General features: G+C 36.3%; 1 protein-coding gene across 1 annotated transcript in view; it reads left to right on the plus strand.

The window, feature by feature from the left end:
• Positions 1-19,284, plus strand: part of MINDY4 (MINDY lysine 48 deubiquitinase 4) — a 69,826-nt gene extending 50,542 nt beyond the window's left edge. The window contains exons 16-18 of the mRNA XM_026051933.1: positions 9,581-9,761; positions 13,307-13,379; positions 18,508-19,284. Coding sequence (XP_025907718.1) covers positions 9,581-9,761; positions 13,307-13,379; positions 18,508-18,556 — 303 coding nt within the window. The 3' untranslated portion in view covers positions 18,557-19,284. The remainder of the gene's footprint in view (positions 1-9,580; positions 9,762-13,306; positions 13,380-18,507) is intronic.
• Positions 19,285-19,615: the final 331 nt, after the last annotated feature.

The raw sequence follows: 19,615 nt of genomic DNA on the forward strand, positions 1-19,615 counted from the left end.
AGCCCTGTGCCATGTGCTCTAGGTGACCCTGCGTGTGTTGGGGGGTTGGACTAGATCTGTAGAGGTCCCTTCCAACCTTACGGATTCTATGATTCTATGCAATCAGATTAATACAGAACAGATTGGACTAAAAGTAAATTTGCTTCTGCATATAGTTCAGGCTTCTTATCCATTGATATAAAGAAAGTAACCTTTCAAACTTCAAAAAAAGATTTTGCACCGTCATAGCATTTTGTTCCATTCTCTGGAGAGAAAAATGACTTCTAAATAGCAAAATGGTCAGTGAGGTCAGTGCAGGTAAAAGCTATTTCTTTGTCATTTTCCCCCTAAAAATAAAATCAAAGTTCTTCAGGGAGTCAGACATCATCATCCACTTATTTTGCAAATTATATGATAGAATAGTTCTGTTTTTTTCTACTATGCTCTTACGTAGGAGTGGGAATCATAAGCAGTGATATATTTTCCAAGTTGGTGACTCTTAATCAATTACAGAAACCTCAATAGACATAGTTGGTTTTTTGTTGTGATTTTTTTAAAATTTACGTCACTAAGGCAGCTGATACAAATTGTCTTACATTTTATTAAGAACATTTGTCAGTACTTTACATTTCAGTTCCTGTGTCTCAGAGCACACTGCATGCCTTAGGACTACAACAACCGTCAGATTCCAGTGGACTTTTGCCCTAAGGCTGAGGCCACCCTGCTGTGGCTTTAGCATGAGGACTAGATTTTGCTGTCTGTTCTAAAGGAATTCATTTTGAGTAATTTCAAAAAAAAATAAATGAGACTGTTGTTGATTTGTAGTGGTTAAACCGAGAATAGAATTTGCTTGTAAGTCTTTCAAACAGATTGTTTTCTTCCCCTCGGCATTTTGGTAAGTGAATTCAGCATCCAATTATGTTGTGGCTATGAGGATAGCAACTTAAGTTGGGAATGGAAAAGAACTGTCATCTTTTTTTCCAGGAGTTAGAAGATCTCAAGCATGATATATAGTGAATCATAGACATTAGAGATGGAAAACTCCCTTTAGGTCATATCCAGACTTTCTCTCAGGGGATAATACAGGATATATTTTATGTCCTGTTGCACAGGAGTGGTTTGCCAAGACTTTCTTTAAAAGGTCTTTATCCATGAAGTTCCTGTCTTTCTTCTCAGATGGACATTTATTAGTAGATTGTAGTGCACACAACTATAATCTTACCATTTTTCTCTTTGTGGTAATGACACGCGTCTCTGCTTTAAAACATGCAGAAGTTCCAGAAAGAGCTTTTGCAGGTTGCTGCAATACTGAATTTGGAGATTTTAATGATACAGACTACACTGCTCCTGCTTTGGCTGTATTTTCTAATATTAAACCTGACTGTTCGTTTACTTAGTTTCCTCTGATTATCGTTCTCACTTCTAATCCAACATGCCCCCTAAAGAATTCCTCCCCATCCGCTAGGCGTTTGCAAGCTGATGTCACAGTTCCTCCCTTTTTCATCAGCACATCCTGTCCAAACCTTATTTTTATTGCTCTACTCCAGACTTCTCCCAACTTACCAATGTACTTAGGAAGAGATATACAAGATTCCAGGGTAGATGCAGCAAATCCACCCAGATATATATTTGCAGATCATTTTATCTCCCTTGTGTAAAACACTGAGTATTCGCATATAACTAACACTTCCATTTGACTTCCCTTCAAAGCTGGAAACACCACAAGGGCAAAACACTGAATTAATCATTGTGTCAGACTTTGTCAACAGTGGCAAATAAAAACAAAATGATGAACCACTTTTTCCCCAATGATTGCTGGAAGAATCCCTCTGCTGCTGAACCAGTAACCTTTTTCAGTGGGTCATGCTGAATGTGTTATCTTTGCTGATTGGAAAAATGTGTGCTTCATGTAATTTATCTGAAGTTGCTAATGTCTAATCATCACTCCTGGTCCTAAAATATCACTACACTCGATGTATGTTTAATAATATAATTGCCTGTTGTGAATTGTTCCTCAGTGACAGATGGATTCATTCAGTCTAATTCATATGTGAGCACTTAGTTACCGGTCTTTGGATTCAGTTAACTAGGAGGTCTAATTTAGGATTATATCTGGCTTTGATAGTTTTCTTTAAAGTTGTTAGACAGAAGTATTTTGCAGCAATGATTAGACCTCAGAAAAAGTGGTGAGCAGAGAAGTGGGCAGGAGTAATCCCAGTCCTAAATGCTGAGAGACTCTTGCTTTTGGATCAGAGTCCATAATCTAAATGTCATGTTAAAATATGCAGGTCATATTAAAAGCAAAAACAGATGTTTCTAGTATTTATGCCAGATCATTTAAAGAAGTAACAACAGAGAGAAGAATCATATGTATTCTCATCTGCAGAATCCAACGATATTAGAGCTATTAATGATAATAATTCATAGTAATAGCTATCTAACATTTATGTCATCACCATCACTATTTCAACTGGGGTTTACAGATGAAAATAGGCGAAGGACATGCATTGGAAGCATTGAAGCAGGCTGCCCAGGGAAGTGGTGGTGTAGATGTGGCACTACACAGAAGAAATGTGTAGATGAGGCACTTACTTAGGGACTGAGGGACTCTTAAGTCTTCCTGGTTCTCTCCTGCTTTTAAACAGTCCTCTTCTAGTAGTTAAGCCACCCATGAGCAGAGCTTTCAAAGTCACCCTACTTTGTGGTTGTGGCTAAGTCTTTGTCTCAGCTGTCAGCAGTTCAAAACAGACTGATGCTTTTTAGTTCTTGCATTTCTTAAAATGAAGAAAACTCCAGAATTGACTCAGAAGTGACATGTCCATTTTTCCTATTTCTTTCCAAAAAAAAAAAAAAAAAAAAAAGGGAAGTATAAATGAACAGAAGTTATTCATTAAATTCCACAGATGGGAAATATTAGCTTTGGGCCCTTTGATGAAATGACACTCGGTGCTATAAAAAGATCAGCTTGTATTCTTAAATTCACCACACATTCTCTGTCTTCTGGCATCTCACCTGTTTATTTGCCCTGTGGAACATTTTTTAATATAACCTTTTGCGCTAGGAATTTTGTCTGCTTCGCAAACACCTTTTCTAGTCAGATGGACTGTATCCAAGCCAGGTCTTTGGTGGGCTAAAGGGAATGTTAAATAGAGGTATTTAGCATTTTGTTTTAAAAAACCTACAACGAAAACATGTGCAAAATGGATAGCAATGATCATTTTGTTTTCCACTTATTTTTTCAGTAATGAGTAGTAGAAATTGTGCCTCATAGATGCATTCTTTGAGTGACCCTGCTGTTTATTTAAGAGGTTTGTGGGTGCTACTGTGGGGAAAAAAAAAAAAAAAAAAAAAAAAAAAGTGATAAATTCAGTCTTGACTGAAAAAAAGCTGACAAGACTTTGAACATTCTAAAAGCCTGTTCTACATTCCTTGTTTATATATCTGCCTTTCTAGCTTGGAAATTAAATGTTCTTCAGTGAAGTCTTATTGTCCTCCTGTTCATCCATGGACGTTATTTTTTTCTCCCAGAAGGCAAGTCACTGTTGCTGGGATATTGGGATCAATTTGTTTTCAACATTCTTCCAAGCAAAACAGAATCACAGCATTTTTGTTTCAAACAATAGCAGTAACAAACTCCACATGTTTTAAAGAGTTTTGCATGCTTTGAAAACAGACATAGCAGAAAATAATAGGTCAAAAATGATCTAGATATTCCTTAATGTTATAAATAACAGCATATGAGTCTGTATTTTTGCTAACTTTCAGTCCTAGTACGGTGTAGGTAAGGGTCTAATCAACTCCCTTTATAGCTGGTGAACAGGGATGCCCACATTACTGATGATGCCCATTTCTTCCTTAATTGATTTTATTGACAGTCAGTGCCTGGTGCCAGCCTAAGATAGAGGGTCTGCAATAGATGCTGAAAGTCAAGTAGACTGTATCTTGGCCTATCTTTGTCATTGCAGTTAAGCAACGTCTTGAAAGAGATTATAAATTCCTCCACGTGAATTAAGAGAATGACGAATCCTATTGCGTGAATGAAGGTTGAGTCTCCCACAATGTGTCACTTGAGACAGAGCAGAGAAATAGTAGAATGAAGCAAGGATACAGGAAAGAACTGGCAACTACCTAGCACCCTAAGGTTGAGACAACATATGATCCTACTTATGCCGTTTTGCTTGCATCTTAAACAGCCAGTAGTCTGAAACCATAGCAGCTCTGTGGATCATCTGCTCTTGAAACAAAGAACAAACTTTACCCAAGGCAAAGCTTATGGAATCTCAGAGCTAACACTCTTAGTATTATCTGGATAATGGTATTGCACAATGGCTCTGGAAGGAGAACTGGACTCCATCAAATTAGGTACTCGACCCTAAAGTCCATATGGCGTATCCTGAAGTGCAGTCAGATGCTTTGACTTGGTTTGCATTTGGGCTCCTAAACTCTGCCTTATTTAGTAGACTATCACTCCACAAATACATTACAGCCATTTGTGATAAGTATAGTATGATTTATGAGCCAAGTAAATAAAATATTCAGAAATATTTTTAATATGGCAGCATAAGAGGATCTCAGTCAAAAGCCAGGACAAAAGCCTTTTATGTGGTTTAGTAGTCCTAGGACTAACAAACTTCTCTTTCTATTCTTCAGTTCTCCATTAAATTTATCTTTTATCTATTTTCCAATTCATCATTAAGATGATTTCCTTTTCTACAATAAAAAAGATTCAAAGCCACATAGAATTTTTCTAGAGCTGCTGTCATCTGCTACTTTCATTCATAAGTATCTGCCTAAAAACTGTATTTTTATTGTCCAGCATTTAGATTATACATACTTTAAATGTCAGAAATTGCCAAAATTGATTTTATTTTTCTGAATCTTTTTGACATCCAGTACATTTTAATGACAATGGCTCTTTTTACTCTCACAGTTTGCTTTTAACTACATGCCAATATAATAGCCAATATTTTGACTGTCACTGTTTTATTAGTACTTGTGAAACAGGTGTCCTGAATCTGTGGTGTTCTTGATAGTTGAAGATTTATTTAAAGGGTTTCTATCTTTACATTATTGCTATCCTAGATGTAATACTGTTGGAACATTTTTTAGTAATTATTCATAGCTGTAAATGTCACTGCAATTGGCAGAAAAAAAAAAAAAATGGCAGAACAAACAAACTACTATGGCCTATATGTGCTAAAGCTTTGTGTAACTGTCCTTTTGCTCATCAGTGCTCTTGGATTCAGTACCCCTGGCAATTACTCAGTTTGACAGGACCCAGATTTGTCAGGTCACACGGACTTCTGTACACTATATGTGATTGCCTTGGCAGCTATAACAGTTGTATTCAGGCAAACAAAGGTAAAGCAAGGAAAGACTGAAGTTTGCACTATAAAACAATTCAATTTTAATTTAAAGAAATAAAATTTAACAAGAAAAGAAGTAAAATAATGATAAATGGTAACAGAACTCCTGGGGAAACATGCCACCACACTAGCCATAACTAGTGATCCCTCTTGGTGTTTGGTATCATCTCTTCTTCCTTGAACTATGGCTAGTGCAAAAGAATGAATGTTTCTTTCAGTCCGAGGTAGATAGTTTAATGTCCAAGAAATACAGATTCTAGATTGTGGTTTCTTTTTTTCCTCTCAGTATGCAGATGACAAAAGATAGCTACGTTCAATGAGCAGATAAAATCTCAGTGGTGAAATACCAAATGCTCATGCTGGCAGATACATTGGAATAATTTTCCATCAATAAATATTTGTCTATAGAGTGAATTTTATCATTGTACATATATGTATTGAGGTGCCTGTTTTTGAAAGGTTGACATTTTCCAAAGATAAGAATTGTCTCTGTGAAATTTATGAACATTCTTAAGGGATCTGTAAGGGAGATTATCGTTAAGGAATTATCTATAGGAATTGGAAACATGTCGTATAAAAAGACACCTAATGCACTACCTTCCCCTTTTTCCTGAAGCAAAATTTTGAGCATGTGTGAAAATAAATATTTGAATACTGATGCATTGTGATGCATATACCTTATAAATTTATTGTATTATGGTACTATAAGCAGCATAATTTTTGTGTGTGTGCATTCTTCATCTTCAAAGCACACATAAGTTGAGACCTTAACAAAAATAATGATATTTAATAAAACAGATTCAAACCACATATCCCTGATTTATTATGCTTAGATTTTCCTTTCTGATGCCAATACATTAGTACAAACCTTGGGTGTGAGACATCAGAAGTTGTAAAGTCCTTCTCCTGAGTGACTGAAACTAAGGAACTTTGTTTAGCAGGATCTGCGTTTGAAGAACATTTGAGGGCTGTATGTAATGATTTTTTGCTGCTGATTATATCAGCCATCAGCAGTGGCAAAAACAACAGGCTTTTTAGGAGCCTTGGTCCAAGCTTAACACTTCTTCCATCAGCTTGGTTAGGCATCTTTGACTTTGCATTTGTCTTGTCTATAGAACAATTGGATTCTCATTTCTAGTCTTGCAGTGTGTATTGTACTTGTGGCTGGTTTTGTATCTTATGATATTAGAAACATGCTCTTCATTATCAGTTCTCATTGGCTCAGGATAAAGCAATGCTGTAAAAACCTGAGAAATATCACATTACTTATTTTAGCTACTTAGCTGAGGTAAAGCAATGCTATAAAACCTGAGAAATACCACAGTATTTACTTTACCTCCTTAGCTGAAGTAAGGCAGAACTTGTGCAATGGGGAACTGATAAGCAGATGTTTGTAGCCTATCAAAGAACTAAATAAATTTTGCGAAAGGCATTGGTTTTATTTTACAGAGGAGAATGGGGAGGCTGATAAATATTTAAATATAGTATAAAGTGAACATATGATGTAAGTGATTGCACTTGTGTGCTTCTGTGTGATAGCTACGTGTGAGCAGGTGATAAGCTGTAAGAGAATGTGTTCAAAATGAGGGATCCTTTAGATTTGGACTGCTGAATAGGATGTCCCTGTAGACTGTTTGATCATTAATGCTATCTTACAGTTCTACATCCTACACTATCCTAAATAAAGAAAGTAGCCCAAAGAAGTCAGAGTTGAACTGATGAGGGATATTAGAAAGACTGCAATAACAGGCTAGCCATGGACATAGTATGGATCGGATTGTCCTTACTGTATGATAGTTTACATGTTCACTAGCTTGCTGCTGTACTATACCAACTGACACGTTCCAGAAAAAGCCTGGACGTGATTTAGGGAACATTGTGTGCCAGGGATGTTCCTTGTAGAAAGTATGGGCAGAACAACTTGTTTTCTGGGAAGAAGAATTAGCCATGTGGACATAAACCATTCCATGCTACTTGACCTTAAAGCTGGAGAACAAATCCTGGAACTCCTGTTTAATCTGTCTGTACAGGAATAGCCTGATGTGTTTGGAGAGTCAAAAGTTCCTGGTCAGTGATCGTATTCGGGGGCAAAGAGTGATGCATGGTCTGTGGGAGAATCAAACCATCCAAAACCCAGATCACAGTTTAAAGTCAAAGGGGGCAGCTGATCCTCAGCTAGTATTGCTGATATTGAAATGAAGAACTCACCCTTTTTATTGGAGATAATGATTTGATCTGTAATGTTTTTATATTCTCTTTTTTGTCTTAGAGTTCATGCCCCAGGTTCCTACTAGCGTTACAGGTAAAAACTATACATATTTAAAAAAGGCTCCTGCAGTCCTAACTCATCGGAACATTTTGTCCCAACTTCAACAAGAATGTTCATGGGAGTGAGAATTGGAGTGTTTGTGTTCTTTGAAACAATTCTCTATCTTTATAATCTTGTTTTGTCAAACATCGCTTGATGAAGCTTGGAAGTTATTTTAGCCCACATTTGTGGGAAAAAAAAGATTAAATGATGATTGACTCTTCCTTTTGGGATTTCATTTATATGAAAACTAAAACATGTTTGTGAAACTGAATCTTTTTATCCCTTTCCCTCTAATTTGCTATCTTTTGTTGTATCTGAGTATTTGCATTCTTGATAATTTCTTTCTTAGAGTATTTTTGTAAGCTTGTACATTTTTATCTGTATTTTTAAGCCAAGAATTTATGTAAAGGCAAAACTGTTGTATAAAGCGCTGTTTTAAATAGATATTAGCAAAGTAATGAGTCAGGGAACAGTTACCTAATTAACTAGAAACTTGTTATCTAACGAGAAGAAATTCTCCATTGGGAAGATAATTGATTTTTTTTACTCAGATAACACTTCAGCTATAAATACTGACTCTGAATAATAAAACAACAAATGTAATAGTGCTAGGGAAGTTGTTTAGACTTTTAGGGCAGTACTGTATATTCTATATCTATGATATAAATCTAGGACACTCATATAAGTATATCTCTCTTAAAAGCCTTTTTAGACATAGTTAATAAGTTTCTTAAAGATATTCTGAAAACATCTAGATAGGGTCCTGGGCAAGGTACTTTGGTGATTCTGGCTGAGAAGGGACTCACAGAACTATATGATCACTATAGGTCCCTTCCAACCACAACTATTCTGTGATTCTGTGAAATGAGTCTTGCATTTTGCAAATTTTTATGCTTTGCTGCTGTTTTCAGATTAATAGTACATCAGCAGTGCAACAACTGTTGCTCAAGGAGTGCGTAAAGCTAGGGATAAATCACAGTAATTATCTGTTTAATAGTAGACAAGATTAAGTCCACAATGGAAGATGGAAGAGTGGATCGTAAGAGATCATTTGATTCTTAAAGGATTTCTGATGTTGACATTTATATAGTATCCAGCATAGCAGCGATTCCACCCACTGTAAAAATACAAAGAACAGTCCTAGTCAGAATCATTTAACTGAATGCAAAAAGCAGTATTTTTCTTTTAATTTCCCTGAACAATTTATAGAAGATACGAAAAACAAATGTTCATTAGGGGAAAGCAATTCTATTTTGAACTTGGAAGGTTCTTTCGATGACAGGAATATAGCTTACAATAAATATCTTTTGTAGCTAAATATTAAAATCTCATCTGGAAGAAATAAGATTTCCCTGCTACATTAAACAATCTAATAGCTATTTTTTTCTCTGTTATTTAAAACTGAAGAATTAAAGTCATTAACTGGTACTGATGATCTAAAGCAGCAGTATGCAACAGGAGGATGATGTCTATCTCAGAATACATGAGTGTGAGGGGAGGAAATCATGAATATTTTGAAAGGTACTTAGTGGATGTAAGAAACTGCCATGAAGAAGCTCTGCCATACTAGAGCTGCCATAATTACACAGTTATATTTCTGTCTTATAAAGTGTGTTCATTTATGAGGAAAAAAGTGATCAAAAAAAAAAGTTTTTAGGAAATTTCTTTTATATGGCATTCCATGAAGCATTTCAACTGAGAATTCCCGAGCAGTTCCTACTTTCACTTTGAATTCCCTGAGAAATAATAGACAAGAGCTGAAACCAGCATATGATTAGCATTTTTTTCAGTTCTTTAGTGAACTTTTGTTAGTCTATATTAATCATAATGACTGAAAAACCCAATTACTGTTTTTCACAATTAATTATCTCTTTTCTTGTATATTTTTAATGTAAGCTTTTATTGTTTTCTGTTTTTCTCTTAGGTTGGTTGTTACTTGAAGACCCCTAAATACCCGATTTGGTTGGTATGCAGTGAAAGCCACTTCAGTGTTCTTTTTTGTTTGGAAAAGAATTTATTGGGTGACTGGAAAACAGAACAGAGATTTGATCTATATTATTATGATGGCTTAGCCAACCAAGAAGAAGAGATACGGTTAACAGTTGGTATGTACAGCACATTACTTGTGCATTTTATTTTTGATGTTGTCATGAGCACCACAACCAAAAAAAGAATGTGATAATACAAAATTGAACAAGTTTGTGATGTCTCAGGTATTAAAAGATGTCCTTGTTTTCCTCATTTCAGTTTTGATAATTAATTTGAAATAAAATTCCACATTGAAATTTTGAGACTAAGGTCTTAAAAGTGTTAAAAAGTAAGCATGTACAGTTTTATAGAGATTGCTAACTCTTCATGCTAGTATAATGGGAGTGCTGGGACCTTTAGCATATCTCCTGTTGTGACAGTTAATGCAAGTCTTTCTCCCTGTTATTTGTCTCTGATTTGAATCCATGTCATTCCATTGTAGTAATCACATTATTTATTATCTCATCAAAGTAATCAACCTCCACAGGCCTGTAATTGTCAACTGGCTGACACATGGTCTGTTCAAGATATGAAAAATTTACTAAAGCAGATTCTAAAGAAACTCACTATATCTTTTCTTGGAAGCAGTATATTATAAATGTTAACATAATACAAATCCTTCCCCTCCTCCTAATTACCTTATTTCATAGACTCATAATTTTTTGAAACATGCGTTTTAGGATGAACTTTTTCCATGATTTATTTCTCAATTATATATTGTCAATGTAAGAAAAACAATCTCTTTGCTGATTTTGTGCTTTGGAGATGACTGCATGGTCTCTATTTTCTGATTGAATTATTCATTCTAACTATAAAATGGGGGAGATTTTTTTGAAGTAAGGAAGTTCTTTTTAAGTGATACGGGTAATACAATTCAGTGTAGGGCTGGTGAGAGACATTGAGACATGCTTGTTTTATTCTGTTCTGTTCTGTCACATACAGTCCTGAACAAGGTTTCTCATCTGTATTCATTAATAAATCAGGAACATTTCCAAAATTCAAATATACCAAGAAGTGTGAGATCTCAGGATAAGAAAGTGATCAGAATATATATTATTTCTTTACTACTCAACCTACTGTAGTATTTATTTTTCTTCAAGGATTAAACTTACATTGAAAGGTAGACATCTTTTTGTTGTATAGCCTCTTCCAGGGATGTGCCCTAGTAAATCTTCTGTTATCTGTGAAATTCTGCAAAAGGCTGTAAAATCCAAATAGTTTCATCATTCCAGGCAAAACCTTTCCTAGTTCTGGCTGCATAGTAATCCTTTGTTACGTCTGGCGAAAAACTGAAATTCCTTTACCTCTTAATGATTACATCGATGATAAATACATACAGGACAGTACCAGGTAGAAATACTACAATGCTAAGAATTACTGGTATTCCCATATTAGAAATACCAGTAAGCTATTATGATTTTTCAGCATTATACAGAGATACTAGGTAAGGTCCTGGGTACAGCACAGATACTTCTCCACTAGTGCTAATTAGCATAGTTGTTTGCTTTTAACTAGTATATGCAAAAAGGGGAATACCCTGAAATTGAGATTTTTATTCGGAAGGATTCAATCAACATTACTTTGCAGGAAATCTTAAAGAAATTATGCTGAGCAATTACACAGTGTAGTTCCTCCTTGTTTCATGTAATTGTGTAAAATATGTTTAACTCAATTTATCAATTAGTTAACTTAGATAAACTTTCTTTGCCTGCCTGCTTAAGGTATAACTTCGATACTTTTCATATTCCTTACTATGAAATACCCCCATTCAACATATCTTACTTGGAAGAACTCAAGTCTAAAATTCATAGTTCACCTCCAAACACTGTTTTAAGCTCTTCAATATTAGGATGGAATAGTTACTTTAAAATTTTCAAGGTTTCATCTTACCTCTAAATTCCTGAGATTCTGGAAGAAAAGAGCTATTACTTTATGAACTTCTAAATTGTCTCCATTTTGTTTCATTATTGCAGACCATTCAGGGTTTTCTGCAAGAGTGTTTATGCAGACCAGATCAGCAGGCAAGGGAGAGTCGGGCCATCTCTGTGAGATAAGGAAGCCAGATACATCTGAGACTGACTTAACTAGTGTCTGGTGGCACTGCTAGTTTTTACCTTTCTGGCTTCCAGAAGAGCTGATGAGCCATTTAGTGAATGTCCTAATGTCCTTGTGAACCACAGAGCATGACAAGACCTTTCCTCAGAGTTTATTTTTTTTATTTGTTTGTTTTTGTTGTTGTTGGTTTTCTGTATGGTAGAATAACAAACACCACAAACACTTCACACACATCTTGATAAAGCAAACGCCTTTTCACTTATGCCAGTGATCAGCAACATATTAAGGAAACTGAGGTAAGATACACACTGCGTGTCTATGAGCATAGACCAGATATATGGTGCAATGAGATCAGCAGCAGTTGTTAATATAGAAACAGTCACTCCCATCCTGTCTAGATCAGTCTCACTGAACCAGATCTATAACCTACACTGATTCAGCACCATTTGTAGTTCACAACCTGCCCACTGACTGGATAATGGATAGAAAAATAATAGAAAAGAAGAAGCAAAAAAAAGCCTGTTCTGCTTCAATCTAAAATGTTTTAGTCCAAAACAGGAAACAGCTGAGCAGACTGACATCCAAGCTAGTCTCAGGATGTTTTCTCCCCGGGAAGTTCAGCAACTACTTTCACTGTTGACAGATCCAATTTCTGAAACACTGACCTCTCTGTTTTCTCCGGAACAATGCAATTGCCTTTCTGTCCCAAAGAAATGCTCAGAGTCTGTACTAGCTATTTTATATTCAAAATGACATCTCTGGTCCATGAACTGTCCTCCCAAAAGTCAAGGACCATCTTCCCTTTCAGGGAAAGGGATCTTGGGGGAACCAGTTTGGATTGAACATGGGGTTTTCTATTTAAGCCTGGAACTACAATTGTCTTTAGCATGTAAACAAGAAAAGTTCATTTTAGTAATTATCATATCAGCTGCAAAATAAACTCCTTTTGGTCTACTTTTTCCTTGAGACCATGCTTCTATTAGTAAAATAACGTGAATCAGGACATAGGTTGGAACACTGTCCCTAAGGCACATCCTTAGCATTAATAGTGAGCACATTTCTGGGAAAATTTTATGCCTGAAACAACTAACTATCCCAGATAACTTCTGAGCACAATCTAGGAGTCATTCACGATAAAAGGTTTGCATTCGGTCACCCTCTCTCAGCCTTTGGGCTGTCTTCATAACAACAAATTGTAGACCATGAGTTAGGAGGATGCAAAAGCTGTCTAAAGTGAGTGCCATGACCTGCACATTGACCACTCAGTTTCCTGTCTAAGGTCAACTATAAAGTCCATGTGTCTAAAACAACATGTGGTATCTACTTTTGTCCCTGTTCAGATGATGTGAATGAGAGTGTGGGCTAATATTCAAGTGCCAGGAGTGCTAACCTTGCAGAGCATTTCCATCCAAAGTGGGAATATGCTTTCTGTGGGCTCAGTACTTTGCAGTATGAGCAGTAGTAACTCAGTCTAAGCTATTACTTCCAAGGTTGGGTTTGCTACTGCAGTATAGAGATGAATACAAGTATACCCAAGACATTAATCATATCTAATATGTCTCCACAGACACAACTCAGATGTGCACTGAAGCTAAAGAAAATGATCTTACTCCTCCACTTGAGCACTGTATTAGGACAAAGTAAGTGAAAGATAAAATTTTTAGAGTAGATGTTTCCGGTTATTGATAAAGTTTATAAAGCTAGACTGTGGTAAAAGGTAAATACTGCATCAAGTAATCTTGTTAAATTAGTGGTTAGTAATTAGAATAGTGGTCTAGGCTGTGACATTTTCTTTACTTATGGCAATTAACAACAAATGAAGATATGCAAATCACTTCTGGGGCACCTTCATTATGTCCCTACAGCTGACTAAGTTAAAGTCAGTTTGAGAACTCAACTCCATTTCAAGAGGCCAAAATTTGGAGACCCAATAGTGATTGGTTCCTGTTGTAAGGGTATAATGAGAAAAAGAAAAAAAATGCCATTCTTATCAGTCTTTTCTGTAAGAATCACACCAAGCATTAGGCTGAGGTGTGAAGCCCTGCACTTAAAGGCTCCAGTTTGCTCAAACTGTCTATGAGCAGCAAAAAGCTTCTCAAGATCACAAACCACAGTATTTTAAATGTTCTGTTAAGCCATCATTAATAGTTCTTTAGGTCATATTCTCTCCTTAAATACTAGAGCAGTTCCTCTGATGTTAAGAGTTTTGTGACTATTTTGATGTCTATGTGATATTAAATGATAGACTTCTAAGAAATGTATACAAGTCATGCTGAAGTTACTGGGGACATTTTTCAGTTACTCTAATGAGAAATGAAGGAAGCGTAATGGGGAAATTTTGCTGGATTAAAAAATCAACTTTATATCAACTCCAGCAGCAGCACATTGAAAGATGGTATCTGCATATCTTTGGAGCGAGAAGTAAAAGCCTTATTGTCAAAGTCCGTAACATTTGTTAAAATAGCAAGCCAAGCAGCTTCAGATTTCTTTTTTTTTTCATTTTCCTCATCTCCATGCCACATTTTTCCTGTTGTAAAAGAAAAATATTAATAGTAAGAAAAAAAAAGAAACTACAAATGAGGGCATGGGCTGCCAAACACTGTGCTCATGCAGGGCTACCATTCTACAGGGCATCCTGTAACATGACAACAGTAATACTAGTCCAGACTCCCTGCACATATATATTGTATTGGTTCCTTTGTTCCAGTGAAACATAAGCATTACTGTTTACAAATTAAGGGAGATAATATATAGTGTCAGGAACCCCACACAATGAGGGGTAATGCCAGCAACCTGAAGTCAGTGTTAGAATGGCTTCCATTCCTGGCATTGCATGAAAGCTGAGTACAGTTTTCGTAGTGGTACTGTTTGTTTATTTTAAATTCTCCACTTTAATCTTTTGGAGAAATAATTACCAGCAAATTCCAGTGTCAATTTATTTTGTTTGTACCCTTCTTGGGACTGTCTGATTTACCCTGATCAGCCTGGCTTCTTGTCTGAATATTCTCAGTATGTCTCAGTACTCTGTATTTTCTTTAAGTACATTTATGTGTTCATGGCCTTACTGATAAAATTTTCTTACATTACAGTTTTCCTTGTTTTCTTTTTTAAGAGTATTTTCTTTCAATTAGGAGACAATATATACAGAAAAGTAAAAAGAAACCAAACTAAATAACCTGTTAACAAACTGGAAGGTACAAAAGTAGTGTTTCATATCATATGACCATGGAAAATGCCCTAATTTTTATTAAAACAAACAATCCAAAAGTAACCTTTAGTCCTTTTGTACAAGCATTCAAAATGAAATCCCTTTATCAGCCTTTCTTACCAACAAATGCAGGATAATTTCTCAGGGTCCAGAATTTCACAGTCTGAACTATCAGAACTGCAAAGTTTAACTGTAGATACTGTAGCTCTCGAATTTTGATCAAGATTTTTCCCTGTATTTTTTTTCCCCACATTGCTGAGTTCTCTTTTAATCCATGAAAAATCTTACCCGTTGTTTACCCTAGTATCTGAACACCATCCCGGAGTGCATTGCCTAACATCTGCCCGTTGTTTGTTTTATCCTCTTCCAAAGAGAGAGCTGCATATGTAATAGAACGTTCTATATTTAGGCTTTTTTTTTTTTCATTATTATTATTATTAAAGGAAAAGGGTTGTTTTGCTTCTGCAGACAGGTGAGGGTCATGTTTTTAGTTCATATACAGCAAAATAGCAAATGACAGAAATTTGAGTTTAAAAAAGCTAACCCTTTACACCTGCCCAGACCCTGAGAAATTATCCTGCATTTGGTAAATGGTAACTGCACCTAGTCACCAGCAGGTATTGTTGAACCTGTAGGCTCCCAACCAAAGAGTCAGTGCAAACACATGTCTTTTTGCTAGAGCTTTCAGCTTTAAATGTGCGTGGATATAGTCCAATTCTGACCAAAAAGATGTCTGGAATGCACTTTCCTGAGTTGTGTAGGAGATGCTGTGCAGACTTCTTTATTTTATCCTCCCTTGAAGAACACTCTTGTATCACAGTCACAATCCTTATCCACTGTCTCCGCTGGCGGAAATAACATCTGTTAGCCTTGCCTGAGGGAAATAAAACTTTGATCTGATTGTATAATGTGAATTCAGCAATGTAATTTATTAACCCATTAGCGTCAGCTTTCCTTTCTGGTAGCAAGGCTGTGTGATATCTAGTACTTCTGTTTTCCTTTGAAGTGAGACAAATGGAGATTTGGAGGATCAGAGGAGAGGAGAGTGTGAGCAATTAAGCCTGAATTATTGCTACATTCTCTAACAATATCAAGTGATTACTACAAGAAACTCTCTGGACGTTGTTCCAGACTGAGCATTCTTCAGGACCTGAACCTATTCCTCTTAGGTTCAATGGAAATATTCCCATTAAATTCCATGACCTTTGGATGTGGTTATAATTGAACCAGATGAGGCTTTTTTTTTATTGCCCATCTGATAAATTATAATTGAATTAGCAGCAAGAATCTGGGTTCAATTTGAATTGCAGTGCACTAGAACCGTGTGGCAAAATGATCACAATGCGTTATCCAGATTATTTGGTTCCTGTCCATACTGAAAACACTTGCTGAGTTTTTGTGAGTGAAGTTTCTATCTGACACCTACTTTGTGCAGATTCATTAAGTGAAAAAAAGTCCTGAACTCCTCTGTGTATGGGCAAACAGCCAAAGGGTGCTTTGCAGTCTATAAACAGCTCAAGAAAAATAGTTGGAAAATAAATGCAGAGGATCAGACTTTTTATGAAAGATACCTTGAGATCTGCTTCAGAATATCATTCTGTGCTTAAGCTCCTTATTCAAATCTTGTCTTAGAAAAGGCCAGTTCCTAGTTCCATGGTGATAGGCAGTATCTTAAGCCACACCAGAAAAATGTGTCAGTAGCAGTGATGCTGTGTTGTTTTTTCACAGAGGACAGTGTGTCCACAGAGCAGATTTCTGTGTCATTTAGTCTTAGCTGAGACAGAGTCCCTCTCAAAGCTTTAATGATCCTGGTGAGATAAAAGATGGTGCCCTAGGATACACAAAGATAAAGGATGGTCTGATAGCACTAGCAGAAAAATCCAAAGGAGATGGATTGTGGAGTTTGGGCTTCCCACTTGCATTTGATTCTTCTGTAGACAAAAAGATACTCTGAACATCTGGCAAAAGTAACTTTCAGCACTGGAAAATACCAGACTAAGCAGACTATGCCCAGCTTATACTTTCTATGCCCATGGTATTTTCTGGTTTTAGCTCAAGAAATATAGGAATCAACGTTGTGTATTTCTACTAAGCCCTACTAAGTCTTTCTACATTTGTTTTCATGTGCTAAGGCTGAAGTGGAACGAATATTCTGCAGAAAAAAAAAAACAAGTAAAAAATTTCATAAGATCTCAAATTTTCACTATCAACTTACTTGCAATTTTGCTGTGACTGGTTGTAGATTGAAAAAAAATCCCTCAAGTGGTCACAGCCATTAAGATCTTGAGCTGAATACTGTGTGGATCCAACTTCTGGTTTTGTTTTTCACTTAATCAACCTGCTCAAAAAAAGGGCTGAGCTGTCATACCGCTGCTGACACATCCTTTCCTCAGTGACAGAAAGAATGTGACTTGCACTCTGGCAACTCACTGTTGTCCCCAGCCCCTCACAAATGTCTGGCTACTCTGTTTCTGAGCTCTGAGACAGATTTTTAGAACAGATCTAAATAGACAGCACTGGGAATGCTGTCGAGTTTAATTCTGAGAAGAATTGAAATTTGAACTTGCAAATACAAGAAATGCCATGGACCATGGTGCCATTCATGTAATGAATGAATTCAGCTCTGCAGTGGATTGACTTCCTTTGATTCAGCAAGGTCATTGGAGAGACGTCATGGTTGAACTAAATCTTGGATCACTTTGTCATTTTCTACCATGCCATTTTTTCACCATGCCTTCAATACACATTTGGTGACAAATGCCAGATAGATACATTTTTGCCCTAACAGTGTTGGTCACATTCCAGCAAAGCACTACCAGCCATCAGAGAGCCAATAAACAAACAAACAGACAAACAAACAAACAAACAAACTAACTAACTAACTAACAAACAAACAAACAAACATTTTTATGCATTAATGTGGACTTATTTGGAAATATTGTCCTTGATAGACACCTTCAGTGTTATTCTGAAGATAGGATTACATTAAGGAAAAAGCAAAATAATACTACAGAAAAAGCAAAAACAGGTCTCATGGAATCACAGAATGGTTGAGATTGGAAGGGATTTCACTGAAGGTCATTGAAGTCTGCCGTTGAAGATCTGAAAGGAACCAAATACAGGAACAAGAATTGCTGCTAAATGAAGTCATCTGGTCTTACAGTCACACAGTTCCTAATCAGAGCCCTGTCATAGGAATGCGCAAGTTGTCTAATAACAGCTAAGAGATCAAGAACTGTGATTATATAGGGTTAATCCCTATAACCATCTTGGGGATTTCCTGTAGTAAAGCCAAGGTACCTGTTGTGATTCAGCTTCTTCTGAGGACTCGCTGTTGTCTAGAAAAGACTAGAATAAGTGTAAGGAGACTGAACTCCCAGTTTGGGCACTAAAAATAGTGGATACAAGTACGTCATCTCCCTTCCTGTCCCTTGGAGGAGATGTAAGTAATTGCTCCAAGTGAGTCCATCCAAAACTTTGAAGTAGTTTGAGGGATGTTGAGTTACTGCTCCAATAATGTGATTAACTGACGGATGTAAAATGATTGCTTTTATTTCTAGGTGGCACGGAGCTGTTATTGACTGGAACGGCACGGAACCAATCTTGTGACTGCCCTGACCTACACTTTATTTGTAAAGAGAGAAAGGAAATGACTGAATTAGCACGTTCATATTCCCACCAATACAGGATATAGAATAAGAGTTATGAAGTTGACGATGAGGAAGAATGACATGGTGTGTGCAGGCTGAAAGAGTTTCACCTCATACTTAGATACTTTGCTTATAATATAAACAGAATTTACATAAATTCTTGGTCACTGCCTTTATCATACAGTTTCTGAGAGCAGATAGAGCCTCCACTGCCAAATCAAGCTTTCAGATGAAGCATAAATTTGTCAGCAACCTTTTGAGGTCTGTTTCTGGGTCCACTCTATATCCTGCAATTGTTCCCAAAAATCTGATCAAAGGAACTGCACTGAGATTTCCTCCACTCTTCCTTCACTCAGTCATGTTTAGTTCTTCACATACACTTGAGCAGAATCAATACAAAATGCCATTCAAGAAATATATATTCACTTCTTGCCCTGATATTGAGAACTCTCATTTTGCACTAGGAGTATTGGTAGCCATATAGACGTTTCAGCTACAGCCTAACCTACGCAAAGTTCTTGCAGTCTCATAAAATGTGCAGTAAGGCTTGTGGTTTTATGTTATCAGAATAATAGTAAAACTGTGTTCCTCATATTGGGTGCAACTGTGCAATGTGCTATGGTGCCTCACACTGATGTAGCTTATTTTTCTTTCTGAATGACAGAAAGTACTACCAGTGTCTTTACTTTTATACTGATGTAACACTAGGGTTTATTTATACCAAAGTGCTGGCTAAGATCAGTGATGGTTTACTTCTCCACAATTACAAGAAAACACAAAAGCTTTAGATTTGACATTTAAAGGGTGCCTATCTGTGATAGATACTTTTCTTCCAGGTTAGACAGCGTGCATGTATGAAAACAATGTAATATGAAGATATATCCGGAGGTACGATGGCAACATTTTGTATTCTGAAGTATATTCTTTAAGTGATACATTTCAACAACACTTTGCCAAAATGAGAACAGTTTAATCAACTGAAGATTGGAAAAAATATGTCGAAAAAAGTGATTTGCTA

The sequence above is a fragment of the Nothoprocta perdicaria genome, unplaced genomic scaffold, assembly GCF_003342845.1.
Source record: "Nothoprocta perdicaria isolate Ctin4 unplaced genomic scaffold, notPer1 scaffold_80, whole genome shotgun sequence".
NCBI lineage: Eukaryota > Metazoa > Chordata > Aves > Tinamiformes > Tinamidae > Nothoprocta > Nothoprocta perdicaria.